Source organism: Nycticebus coucang, chromosome 2 (assembly GCF_027406575.1).
Source record: "Nycticebus coucang isolate mNycCou1 chromosome 2, mNycCou1.pri, whole genome shotgun sequence".
Taxonomy (NCBI): domain Eukaryota; kingdom Metazoa; phylum Chordata; class Mammalia; order Primates; family Lorisidae; genus Nycticebus; species Nycticebus coucang.
In genome coordinates this window covers 25,173,041-25,185,363 of record NC_069781.1, presented here as the reverse complement: position 1 = coordinate 25,185,363, position 12,323 = coordinate 25,173,041, and the positions used below count along the sequence as shown (strand labels likewise).

The 12,323-nt window shown below is 44.4% G+C and overlaps 1 protein-coding gene across 4 annotated transcripts in view; it reads right to left on the bottom strand.

Annotated features, from left to right (window-relative positions):
* Positions 1-232: 232 nt before the first annotated feature.
* INIP (INTS3 and NABP interacting protein) overlaps positions 233-12,323 on the bottom strand; it is a 45,878-nt gene continuing 33,787 nt past the window's right edge. For 2 of the 4 annotated variants that reach the window (XR_008374980.1, XR_008374988.1), the window contains 3 exons: positions 6,485-11,214; positions 4,616-5,170; positions 233-1,424 (listed from right to left, as the gene is read on the bottom strand). Coding sequence is in view for 2 of the 4 variants with exons in the window: in XM_053565792.1 (XP_053421767.1) it covers positions 1,119-1,424; positions 4,616-4,681 (372 nt within the window). In the remaining 2 variants the exon portion in view is untranslated. Of the gene's footprint in view, positions 1,425-4,615; positions 5,176-5,724; positions 11,215-12,323 lie in introns of those variants that run through there. The other 2 variants (XM_053565792.1, XM_053565796.1) reach the window with 2 other exon arrangements.

The following is a 12,323-nucleotide window of genomic DNA, read 5'->3' as shown; positions in this document are numbered from 1 at the left end:
TTTATGGCCCTCGGTAGAGTGCCGTGGCCTCACACAGCTCACAGCAACCTCCAACTCCTGGGCTTAAGCGATTCTCTTGCCTCAGCCTCCCGAGTAGCTAGGACTACAGGCGCCCGCCACAACGCCCGGCTATTTTTTGGTTGCAGTTTGGCCGGGGCCGGGTTTGAACCCACCACCCTCGGCATATGGGGCCGGCGCCCTACCGACTGAGCCACAGGCGCCGCCTTAGAGTTGTCTTCTTGAGGTATACTCTAAAAGATTTAAGGAATTGCTTCAAAATAATCCAGAGGTATCCAGTACATGGAAGCGTAGATGAGACACAAATTGGCCTGAGCAGATCATTGTTAAAGTAATGGGTAAGTGAGAGTTCATTATCTCTCCTCTGTTCTTTGGTACATGTTTAAAATGTTCCATAAGGAAGAGTTAAAAACAAACAAAACAACTGCACTGGAGGTTCTACGGCCCTCCTTGTCAATCTCATAAAATCATAGACTCTTTACACTAAAAGAAGGGAACTGAAGGAGAACTGGAAATGATGATGCTGACAAAGGCAATAAGGCCCAAGCCAGATTTTCAGGTGAGCTTGCCGGGTTGTAGCCATGACGACAAGAGCCTGTGAAGTTTGAGTTGTTCTGTGGCCTCATTTGTACCTACTGCGTGGTGGGGCCTGGGAACAGATTTTGTTCTCTCAATGAGGAAAATAGATCCATGGTGGCCAGGCACGGTGGCTCACGCCTGTAATCCCAGCACTCTGAGAGGCCAATGTGGGTGGATTGCTTGAGCTCAGGAGTCCAAAGCAGCCTGAGCAAGAGCGAGACTGTTTCTACTAATAATAGAAAAACTGAGGCAAGAGGATTGCTTGAGCCCAAGAGTTGGAGGTTGTTGTGAGCTATCATGATGCCATGGCACTCTACCCAGGGTGTAAGCTTGAGACTCTGTCTCAAAAAAAGAAAGAAAGAAAAGAAAATAGATCTGTGGAAATTTGGGGGCTGATTCCAGCAGCCGTAAGAGAGCTGTAATTATGAGACTGAGATGTGATCCAGTCTCGTGAGAATGCTGTGAAAACCGCAAAGTGAGCCAGGGGTTCCTGGGCCCAGGATAGCACGTGGCCTTCTCCTTTACCCCAGGGACATGCACTCCTCAGAGTTGCCACTTGGAAGAAGGGAGAAGCTCCAGGCGAGCATCGCCACGGGTGTGCAGCACGGGGTCGAGGCAACAGGGCCTCTAGATGCCGGGAGGGCCCGCTTTTCCTGATGCGTACCAGGGCCTGAGGGAGTCTCCGAGGGCCAGTCTGATGTGTCGTATTTCAGAAGGTGTGTGTCCCCACCCTCCTGCACCAGTGCGCTTCCTTTTCCTTCTTTTCCTTTCCATCTGCTTGTTTTAGTCCTTCTGCTCAGGAGCATTTTCACTGCCATTTTTTCCTCCTAAGATACAAGGAACAGACATAAAAGACATTAAACAAGATGTATTTCAGCAATAAATGAGATTCTTGTATTTCTCAGGGGATCCCAAAGAAATAAGGATGAGAACTAGAAATTCCTGCTGGAGTATTTACAATGTACTCAGCTGTTGAAGTGTTCAAAATGCAACCAAGGAAGTAATTGAGCTCATTTCTAATACACTTAACTATGGTAATAATATTTAAGAGTTTGACCAAATTTAAAGAACCCAATGAGTCTTTGAGGACATTATTTAAGAGTCCAGCCCTGTGGTAACAAACACATTTGTGACAGTTAGTAGTTAATACTGTATTTGTGCTTTGTTGTTAAAGCTGTCTCTCGCATAATGGTCCAGAATTGAAAGGATGCGGTGTGACCTCCTCCCAGGCAGGGAAAACTAAGCTTCCAAGATTTCCTTTGGTCCTGTATTCTCTGCACATTTGTAGACTATGTAGAGTTTACTACCATATATTTCTCTTGCTCTCCCATGATTTCTCAGTGAACCATCCAGCTGGTAAACCACCTCCCAAGTCTCAGCCATTTTTGGGCCACCTTCACAATTTCTATGATAGCTAAGTTCACTTGTTCTATTGTCTATTTGTTATTTTCTTTAAATTGATTCTTTTTTTTTTTTTGCAGTTTTTGGTCGGGGCCAGGTTTGAACCCACTACCTCCGGCATATGGGGCCAGCGCCCCACCCCTTTGAGCCACAGGCGCGGCCCTAAATTGATTCATTTTTTTAACTTGAGTTTGTAGTAAAGCAAAAAAAAATAAGAATATCAATATAGATAAAGCACTTAGAACACTGCCTAGTACATAGTAAATTTTAGCTATGGTGATTATTTATATTTCTATACAAATGCTGTTTTACTTATAATAAATAGATATAAGTACATCACTATTAAAGTTGCAGTGTTTGTCATACATACCGTAAGAAACATCACTAGCATCACCATGGCGCAATAACCACACTTTGGTTTCCCCATTCCCCTCTTTGAAATGATCTTCTTCCTGGCTTCGGAAGAGCTCAGGTATCACTGCTTCCTGACTTTTCCATTTAGTATTTTTTTTGTTGCAGTTTGGCCGGGGCTGGGTTTGAACCCGTCACCCTCAGCATATGGGGCCGGCGCCCTACTCACTGAGCCACAGGCGCCGCCCTCCATTTAGTATTTAGATTCTCTTTCTCCAGCTCCTTGTCCTTTGATGCTCTCATTTATATGGATTAAATTTTTTTCATTTTTAGACAGGGTCTCATTCCATCACCCAGGCTAGAGTACAGTGGCCCAATTATAGCTCACTATAATGTCAACTTTTGGGCTCACGTGATCTTCCTACTGCAGCCTCCCAAGTAGCTAAGACTGCATATACCACACCCAGGTAGTTTTTAAATTTTTTTTTATAGAGATAGGGTCTTGCTATATTGCTCAGGCTGGTCTTGAACTCCTGGCTTCAAGCTATCATCCTGCCTTGGCGTCCCAAAGCAATACTGGGATTATAGGCATGAGCCACCATGCACAGCCTAGATTTAATTTTATACACTTTCTCGGGACAATTTCATCCACTCCTATACCCTTAAGCATAAATAGACCTATGCTGGGCAGGGTGGATCACACTTGTGATCCTAGCACTCTAGGAGGCCAAGGTGAGAAAGTCACTACTTGAGCTCAGGAGTGCAAGACCAGCCTAAGAGAGAAACCTATTTCTACTAAAAATAGAGAAAGTTAGCGGGGCATGGTTGTGCATGTCTGTAGTCCCAGTTTCTTCAGAGGCTGAGGCAGGAGAATTGCTTGAGCCCAGGAGGTAGAGGCTGCAGTGAGCTATGAGGACACGACCACTCCCTACCCCCGGAGACACAGCAAGACTCAGTTGCAAAAACAACAACAACAACAACAAAAAGCAGTAGACCTAGATTACCTAACCCTTTTTCAACTGGGGTTCTTCATCTGAACCACAGAATGCAGAAAATTACCTGAGGGCCTATTTTCCCAGTCCCCAGAGGAGAATTAAGGAACATAGTTAGTAGCACTCTAGATGCAGGGGAGAGATGGTAAAGATAGTGAGGCCTGGGGGCGAGGCTTACTTCTCTAGGGGAACTTCAAGTGACAAAGGCTCCTCAACCTGACTTTCCTTCCTAAGGAAATGACACCTTATCTACCTTGTTGCTCAAGCCAGAAACCTGACAGTTATTCTAATACCTCCCTTCTTATTTATTTATTTATTTTTGTAGAGACAGAGTCTCACTTTATGGCCCTCGGTAGAGTGCCGTGGCCTCACACAGCTCACAGCAACCCCCAACTCCTGGGCTTCAGCGATTCTCTTGCCTCAGCTTCCCGGGTAGCTGGGACTACAGGCGCCCGCCACAACGCCCGGCTATTTTTTTTGGTTGCAGTTTGGCTGGGGCCGGGTTTGAACCCACCACCCTCGGTATATGGGGCCGGCGCCCTACCGACTGAGCCACAGGCGCCGCCCATACCTCCCTTCTGTTTTTTTTTTTTTTTTAATTTTTGAGACAGAGTCTCACTCCGTCACCTTGGGTTGAGTGCCACGGTGTAATAGCTCACAGCAAACAAACTTTTGGGCTTAAGTGATCCCTTTGCCTCAGCCTTCCGAGTAGCTGGGCTACAGGCACTTGACACAGTGCGTGGCTAGCTTTTCTACTTTTAGTAGAGATGGGGTCTTGCTCTTGCTCAGCCTGGTCTCCAACTCCTAAGCTCAAGCAAGCACCTGCCCCGCCCACGGCGCCCAGCCAGGACCTCCCTTTTTCCTCTCCTTCCTCCTCCACCCTCTATAATCAGTTTCCATTATCTGATCATTCTGCCTGCCTTAAAATCCTTTGAATCTCTTCCCTTCTCATTCCCTTACTGCCACTAACATGGTCAGCCCACACCATTTTGCCCCATGATTACTTAAAAGCCACCTGAGTGGTCTCCCTGCCCAATGGCTTTCCAGGAAAACCTCACTAAACACGAATCTTACTCTATCATTTCCCTTTTGTGGCCCTCCAAAGCCCTTCTGGTAAAGCTCCAACCTCCCAACCACATGGACTGCCAACATCTTGCTTTTCTGCCTCCTCTCTGCCTGTGCGCCCTCACCCTCTGTCTAGGACACTTCCCAACCCCCCTTCCCTCTGCTGTCACACCCGCTTTGTACGTTCTTACTTAGTCTCCAGTTCTCACCTGGTGCACGGCACACGTGAGCAGGTCAGTCCTCTTGGATTCTTCTGCCTCAGAGGACATCAACATTGAACAGAAACTTCAAGCCAGTTGCTGTCACCTGCAAGGCACCTGCCATCCCAAGGACCCAAGTTTATTAAAGGGAGCAGCTTTGCTTCTCTGAGCATTTGACTCACGTGGCTGAACTGGGTAGAGAACTCATTTCTCCAGTGAAGGTCTGGGCCTCCCAGGACAGACGTCTGTTTCCAGCCTGCAGCTGTTCAGAGCCTGTTGGATGTTTCTCTGAGAACCTGAATCAATAGGACCAGCAATGCAGAATGAGGGCTGGCCTACGCTCTTCATGTTTCCTTAACAGAACTATGCTGTCGCTTCACTCTATTCGCTACAGCACTGTAAGGCTCCAGCTCTCCTGGGAGACGCTCAGCAGCAATAACACCTGTGGCACTGAAGCGATTTTCAAGACTGTATTGGAGAAGCATCCACTGAGGTAGCAGCTGAATTCCTTCTGATCAAAGGGTTTTAAACCTGGATCTGTGGCTGGGCAGGAACCTCCTACAACTAGAGTCAGACCACATGTTAATTTCTGTGTATGCACATGTGTCTGTTTCACTTTCCAGAGGGGCCGCTACTGAGGACTGGGAGGGCAGTTTTCCCTTTGTACAGTCAGACTTACTTCATTTATTCATTAAAATATTTTTAACATTGCTATGATGTCCTGGACACTGTTCTAAGCTCTATTTATATCCAGAGGGGCTGAGAACATGAAGGTATAGATGATATATAAATTAGCCTCGAGCAGATAATTATTTAAGAAATGCAATGGGTACATGAGAGTTTCCTAGTCTCTTCTCTGTTCTGTTTAAAAATTGCCATAAGGGGGCGGCGCCTGTGGCTCAGGGGTAGGGCGCCGGTCCCATATACCGAGGGTGTTGGATTCAAACCCAGCCCTGGCCAAACTGCAACAACAACAAAAAAAATAGCTGGGGTTGGGCAGGCGCCTGTAGTCCCAGCTACTTGGGAGGCTGAGGCAAGAGAATTGCCTAAGCCCAGGAGTTGGAGGTTGCTGTGAGCTGTGTGACGCCACAGCACTCTACCAAGGGCGAAAAAGTGAGACTGTCTCTACAAAAAAAAAAATTGCCATAAGGAAGAGTCTAAAGAACAACTGTGCTGTTGATGTTTTGAGGAGTAATGCAGAGATCAAGCCTGTGAAGGCATCAAGGTCTTTGAGGGATGTGAGGGAGTCCCCCACCTCTGCAGAAGTTGGCAGTGAAGACACTGGGGTGAGCATGGGCTTTCTGCAAGGGGGGTAGGGACATGTGTTTTTAAGAAATGAATTTTGAAATGAAGTTAAGCAATATTCTGGAGCAGCAACAGAGAGCGAGCCAGAAGCTGGCTGAGTCTACAGCCTGAATGCGGGTCATGAACTGCCTTCTCCTGCCAGGTACAAAAGACCCACTGACAATAAGAAATGGAGACAGAGGGGGTGGCAGGGAAGTTGGAAATGCATAGATAGATTTTGGTGATTGAACCAAAGCGTGGTGGAAGGGTGCAGGGGAGGAGAGCGGACTGCGAGGGTGGGAGGGATATGCCAGCAGCCCAAGGCAGGCAGTAGAGGGAGCACAGTCACGAGGAGAGTTTTGGAATCCTGCTTAGCTGTGTGGCAAAGAGCTAGCAAGTTAGTACACCTTGTGTAAGGGTGTTAGTGCAACAAGACAAAAAACCTACTTTAATGTGGTGTAAACAAGAATGAGGAGTTATTCCTCCCATAACTAGAAATCCCAGAGGAAGGGTAGCTAGCACCATAGGAACCATTTGACTCAGCACCCAATAATGTCATCAAGGACCCAGTTTCTTTGGATTTCTCCACTGTACCTTTTAGGGTGATGGCTTCCTCCTAAAACTGGCTCCGCTTCACAGTCACAGACAGCTGCCAACAACGCTGGGGATTGAATGCTTCCTTACAAATCTGGAGAGTCCCTTTTGATAATGTTCTCTGAAGGGTGAAAATGCATCCTTTCCATAAGCTCAGCAGTCCTTTCCTGGAGTCTCATCTGAGTAACTATACAATCCTGAACCAATTCCTGTGGTCTGGAAATACTGTGTGCTAACTGGTGTGGGCAGGAGTTACCTGAAGCAGTCAACTGTGGCAAAAGGGAAGTAACTCTGATTGGCTCAGAGCATGTAAGGTTCGCTCCTGTTTGGGGGCTGAGTCAGCTTCCCCTGAAGGACACGGCTGTTGTGGAAGGAGTGTGGCCCATCCAAGCATTGTTAGGAAGGGGGAAAGGCAAAAGTCATGCTGAGATTTCCTGAGGGTCTCCATCTCTCTACCTTTGAGCTGTTGGGGGTGAGGGTAGAATACTGTGTGAGGATGCCTTGCTTTTTCCTTCTTGCAATGTTTTTGGAGGTAGAGCTATAGAAGAAAACTGGATGAGAAAAGAAAGGCAGCTAAGTGGGGGGGGGGGGATAAGCACAGAGAGGTTTGAGGAAGGGTCCAAAACTGAAATGGAAGAGATGTCAAATGGGGATAGAGTTGATAGGTAGATGCAAACAGAACACACTTCTCTCTGAATTCTCAGAAATTAACAGTAACATTCTTCTGGTACCTCCCAAGTTCCCCTTTCCCAAGAGCTGATGAGGGTTGAATGGGTTCATCTCTATACCTGCCTATGCCCCAGAATGTTCCACGGCTCCCAGCTGTATATCAAGCTAAAGGTATTTGCTTCACCATGGACTTTAAGATGCTCTGGAGTATGAATCCAGCCTCCTGTTAGCCTCATTACTAATTATCCATCTGCATGAACCTGTCTCTGCTCCAGCTGAACTGGACTTCGGGATCTTCACAGCAGCCCCTGGGCTGGCTCTCCTCCTGCCTGTGTGCAGATTTCCTTTGCTTTGTATGCTGCTGTCCTCTTCCCTAGCTGAAATCTCATCTTCAAAGCCAAGCTCAAATACTTGCTCTCTGATGGAGCCTCACGGGCGCTTTCGGGCTCATGTCCACATTCTCTCCCCCAGCTGCCTCCAGTGTTAATTACCAGTCTTGCTCACTCTAAGTTGTCAGATTGAGGACAGTGACTATGTCCTCCTCCTCCTCATTGTCCATGTTCGTTATCTGCTCACTTAAAAACATTTGTGGGTGTCTACTGTGTATGCATCACCGTGCAGACAGAGGTGAATAGCACAGCACTCAGTCAATATTGGTTGAGTTTCAAGCTGTCAGAATGGGACTTGTGCTGGCTGACAGGATTCTGGCAGGCAGGCTGAACTGCACTAATGAATTCACACTCCGGTGATCTTCTCTTCTCAGTATAACCACATTTGCCAAATCTCTTGCCTCCATAGGCCTTAAACTCATATAATGGCTGATCTTCTATTGCCAAAGTGAAGCAAAGAACTGAGACAACTTAATGAACAGCTTATAGATTGTTCAGGGAAAAAAATCTGCCTTTGAAATTATGGAGTTATTTCACTTTTTATTCCAGGGTCATACAAAGCATTGTCATCCGTACTATTTAGCAGTGGCTTTCAATGCATTTTTGCCATGACTCACAGTAAAAAAAAAAAATTACACATTACATCACAACTCAGGCCATGTATATCCTTTCGTCATCCCTTCAGTATGTATATACTGAACACCTGCTATATGCCAAACACTATTCTATGCAGAGTACAATAGTGAACAAAGAGGAAGGAAAGAGAAAAGGAGGGAAAGAAATCCTTGCCCTCAAAGACCTTACATCCTAGTGAGTACAATGCACACCCGTAGGAACACACTGAAACAGAAGATTCGGGAAACAAAACCACTTCTCACTATGGGCAGTGTGCTGGATGCTATTTTTTTTTTTTAAAGGTCACACCCCATTAAGCCCTATATTGGTGTCTCAGCAATGGGTTGAGACTTATACAATGAAAAATGCTGTCTAGATAATCTATGACAAAGGCAGTGTGTGCTGTTCCCATTTTACAGATTAGAACAACATTCAAAGAGAGACTAAGTGAGCTACCCAATTCCCCCATGATCCAAGGGAAGCAACTTCACCCCAGAGCTACCCTTTCCATCATCTTCTGAGGTGCTTGCATTCGCCCAGCGCCCTCTTCTCTTTGATTATGAAATCTTTTTTTTTTTCTTTTGAGGCAGAGTCTTACTTTGTCACCCTCAGTAGAGTGCCGTGGCGTCATAGTTCATAGCAACCTCAAACTTTTGGGCTCAAGTGATTCTTTTGCCTCAGCCTCCCAAGTAGCTGGGACTACAGGTGCTCGCCACAGTGCCCAGCTATTTTTAGAGAGGTGCGGTCTCGCTCTTACTCAGGCTGGTCTTGGACCTGTGAGCTCAGGCAATCCACCCACCTCAGCCTCTCAGAGTGCTAGGATTACAGGCGTGAGCCACCATGCCTGGCCTGATTATGCAATCTTGACTTTCAACTGCAACAGCTCTTCCCTCCCTTTCCAGTTAAATCATACAAATACTTCTCAGCCTACCCAAGCCTACTTGCAGCGTCACACCCAGATGCCTCTCTTGTGCCACTACTACTCTCTGGCGTACTTTTAAACAATCGGTATACCAGAATAGGGTCCTCTTCACTGTGACCTCCATAAGGACAGCTTTGTGTCCCCAAAAACAAGAGGAATTAAGCTGAATTTGTAAGCAAAAGAGTAGGGGGAAGTGCTTCCTAGCCAGGACTTCAGGATTTAGGCCACAGCTATTTATTTAAAAGGCTAAGAGACTAGAAAGGGTATTACTGGTAAAAAGATCTCTGTACCTGAGTTACAGAAGTCACACATTAGGTAAAGTCTTCAATAGTGTAAAAACTATACAAATGTTTTTTCTTCCTAGTATCACTAGAGATTAGAACCATGTCAGTATGTTGCAGATCACAGAGAACAGAAACACTGAAATTAATTCAGGAAAATGACCACAAGGAGTAGCTGAAAGGACCTGAGACGGGGCAGGACCCAGAGGCCCCTCAAAAGTTCTGTCAGGAGGAAGGGGGCTCTTCTCTGCAGTGGTGACCATTGTAATAGAGACAGCTGCCAACTCACCCTAATGAAGGAAATCAGTTCAAATTCTCAAGAGAAAGAATCTAAATGGCACATCTAATTCTAGAATCATCTACCCCTGCTTCACTTAATTTGAGTAGGATGGGGCTGTGTGGTTGGTGAAAATATCTGGGGAAGGGAGGGGAGAAGAAACTCTGAAAGAGAGAATTTTGACTAAATATTAACCCAAATTGGAACTTTAAGTTTAAATTCTGTCCTACAGGACTCAAGGCCAAAATGAGGTTATAAAATGTTATATAAAATAGTTTATCTGTGATATAGTATAAAATACAATTTCAGTCCTATTAAAAGAAAAATGTATATTTTAACTAAATGATCTCTAAGTTTTAGGAATCTGTAAAACCATGAGTATATAAATATATCATGAAAATTCTGTACAAGATATATTATACAATTCTCTAACCCATCATTTTCAGACTTTTTTTTTTTTTTTTGTAGTTTTTGGCCGGGGCTGGGTTTGAACCCACAACCTCCAGCATATGGGGCCGGCGCCCTACTTCTTTGAGCCACAGGCACCGCCCTTCAGACTTTATTTTTAATCAGATTCTAATTCTGTAGGACTGGGGTAGGGTAGTGGGGACTGCATATTTACATAAGCACCCCAGAGTCTGTTAAAGATGATTGGTCATGTTGAGAAACTTAACTCCTTCCTATTCAAAGGAATGAATAGTGATCTCAACTTGCGTAAGTTTTAATTAGAACAATAATGGACCATAAAACCACACAAGCAGACCATTTATATGGTAATGCTCCATAAGAGCATGTATGAATTTAAAAGCCACCACATTTATTATAATTGTTTTTAATAGCATTTAGTCACATCATTTATTATGGCGTATGTTTATTAAAGATAAGACTGTTTGGTAATTTAGTCTTATCTTGAGTTTTTGTTTAGAATTGAAAAATAGGGGAAATACAAGTTCACAAAGAATATTTCAGGTTCTTTTGTTAACTATAAAATCAAAAGGTATGCTGACACTAATCCTCCAAACACCCAATATGAATGTAACTTATTTAAGCTACTGGTTCACATGTTATAAAGCACCCTCATTTCTTTAAGGTAAGTACTATAAACGACTCTTGAAAATCTAGTGTGGACATGATAGATATAGTCAGTCAAACCTGTTGGGGGCTAGGGTGTGATTTTATATGACCATCCAATTCAGAATCTGATTTAGAGTTAAAATCAAACAGCATTTCAGAACAGTTGCTGTCATGGGCAGCATAATCAGTTCCTCAGACGATACGGCTCCTAAAGCTCTCCATCATCCTAGTTACCGTTTGTTTTTTGTTTTGTTTTGTTTTGTTTTTACTTATACATTCCTTTCTTTTAAAGAAGCAGAAAATATAAAAGTTCACTGAAATTCTGAAAGTCACTGTTTGTATAGCACTGAATGATAGAGGCTTTGGCATTTGGTATTACGAAGTCATTTTCATCACAAATATTTTCTTCACTCTGGGTCAAGGCGAGGCAAAACTGGAAGAATAAGATTCCCAAATGCAGAGTCTTGAGTTATGAAGTATCCAGATGAATGTGCATGAGCATGCTGGGAAAGATTAAACAAAGGCAATTAAGCTATTAAGAATCACAATTTTTTTTTTTTTTTTTTTGTAGAGACAGAGTCTTACTTTATGGCCCTCGGTAGAGTGCCGTGGCCTCACACAGCTCACAGCAACCTCCAACTCTTGGGCTTAAGCGATTCTCTTGCCTCAGCCTCCTGAGCAGCTGGGACTACAGGCGCCCGCCGCAATGCCCGGCTATTTTTTTGGTTGCAGTTTGGCCGGGGTTGGGTTTGAACCCGTCACCGTCGGTATATGGGGCCGGCGCCTTACCGACTGAACCACATTAAACCAAGGCATAGGAATTACTTAACCTTTCTGAATGCTTGACACCAAATATATTTAAAAATCAGTTTTCATGCTGCTAATTTTGTTTAAGAACATGGGAGAGGGATAATAATACAAAATTTGGATGAGCAAGTTGCACCAGGTACATATTTGTCATTCCCATTATCTCCCCTGGGATTCTCCTCAGTCAATAAATGAGTAAAAGACACTGCTTTGTTCCTTGGAGAGAAGAAAACTGGCCTCAAAGGTCCCAAAGTACTCTGCTCTGGGTCAGCAAAGCAGGAGCCTGAGAAAGCAGAGTAATAATAGGAAGGAGAGCAGGGAAGAGGGGATTACTGGTGATTATATCTAAGAAAAAAAATGTCTTGTCCAAGGTCTCTGGGAATCTTAAGTTATCCAAAATGAACAAATGTAACATTAAAACCATTTACTCTGAAGAATACATTTTGTAACTGATGAAGTATCACATTCCTAATCCTATAAAAGTTAGCTTTAAAACATTTCCTGACTACTGTGGTGCTGACCATTAAAAAAAGAAAAACCTCCAAACAAACCACTAAGACTACCAAAGGATGAAATAACAATGACAAACTTAAAAATATATATATATATGCATATTAAATGCGCCAGTTCAGTTTTTAAGATCATTCCCATCCGTCCAGATATCCTAAACTCTTCTGTACACAAGCAGTCCCTTGGCCAGTTCCACACAGAATCAATCATGACTGCGTCAGCACCATAAAAGATACTTTCATTACCGTCATATTGGTCTTCCGAATCCTTTGGGCATGACTGAACATCAGCAAAC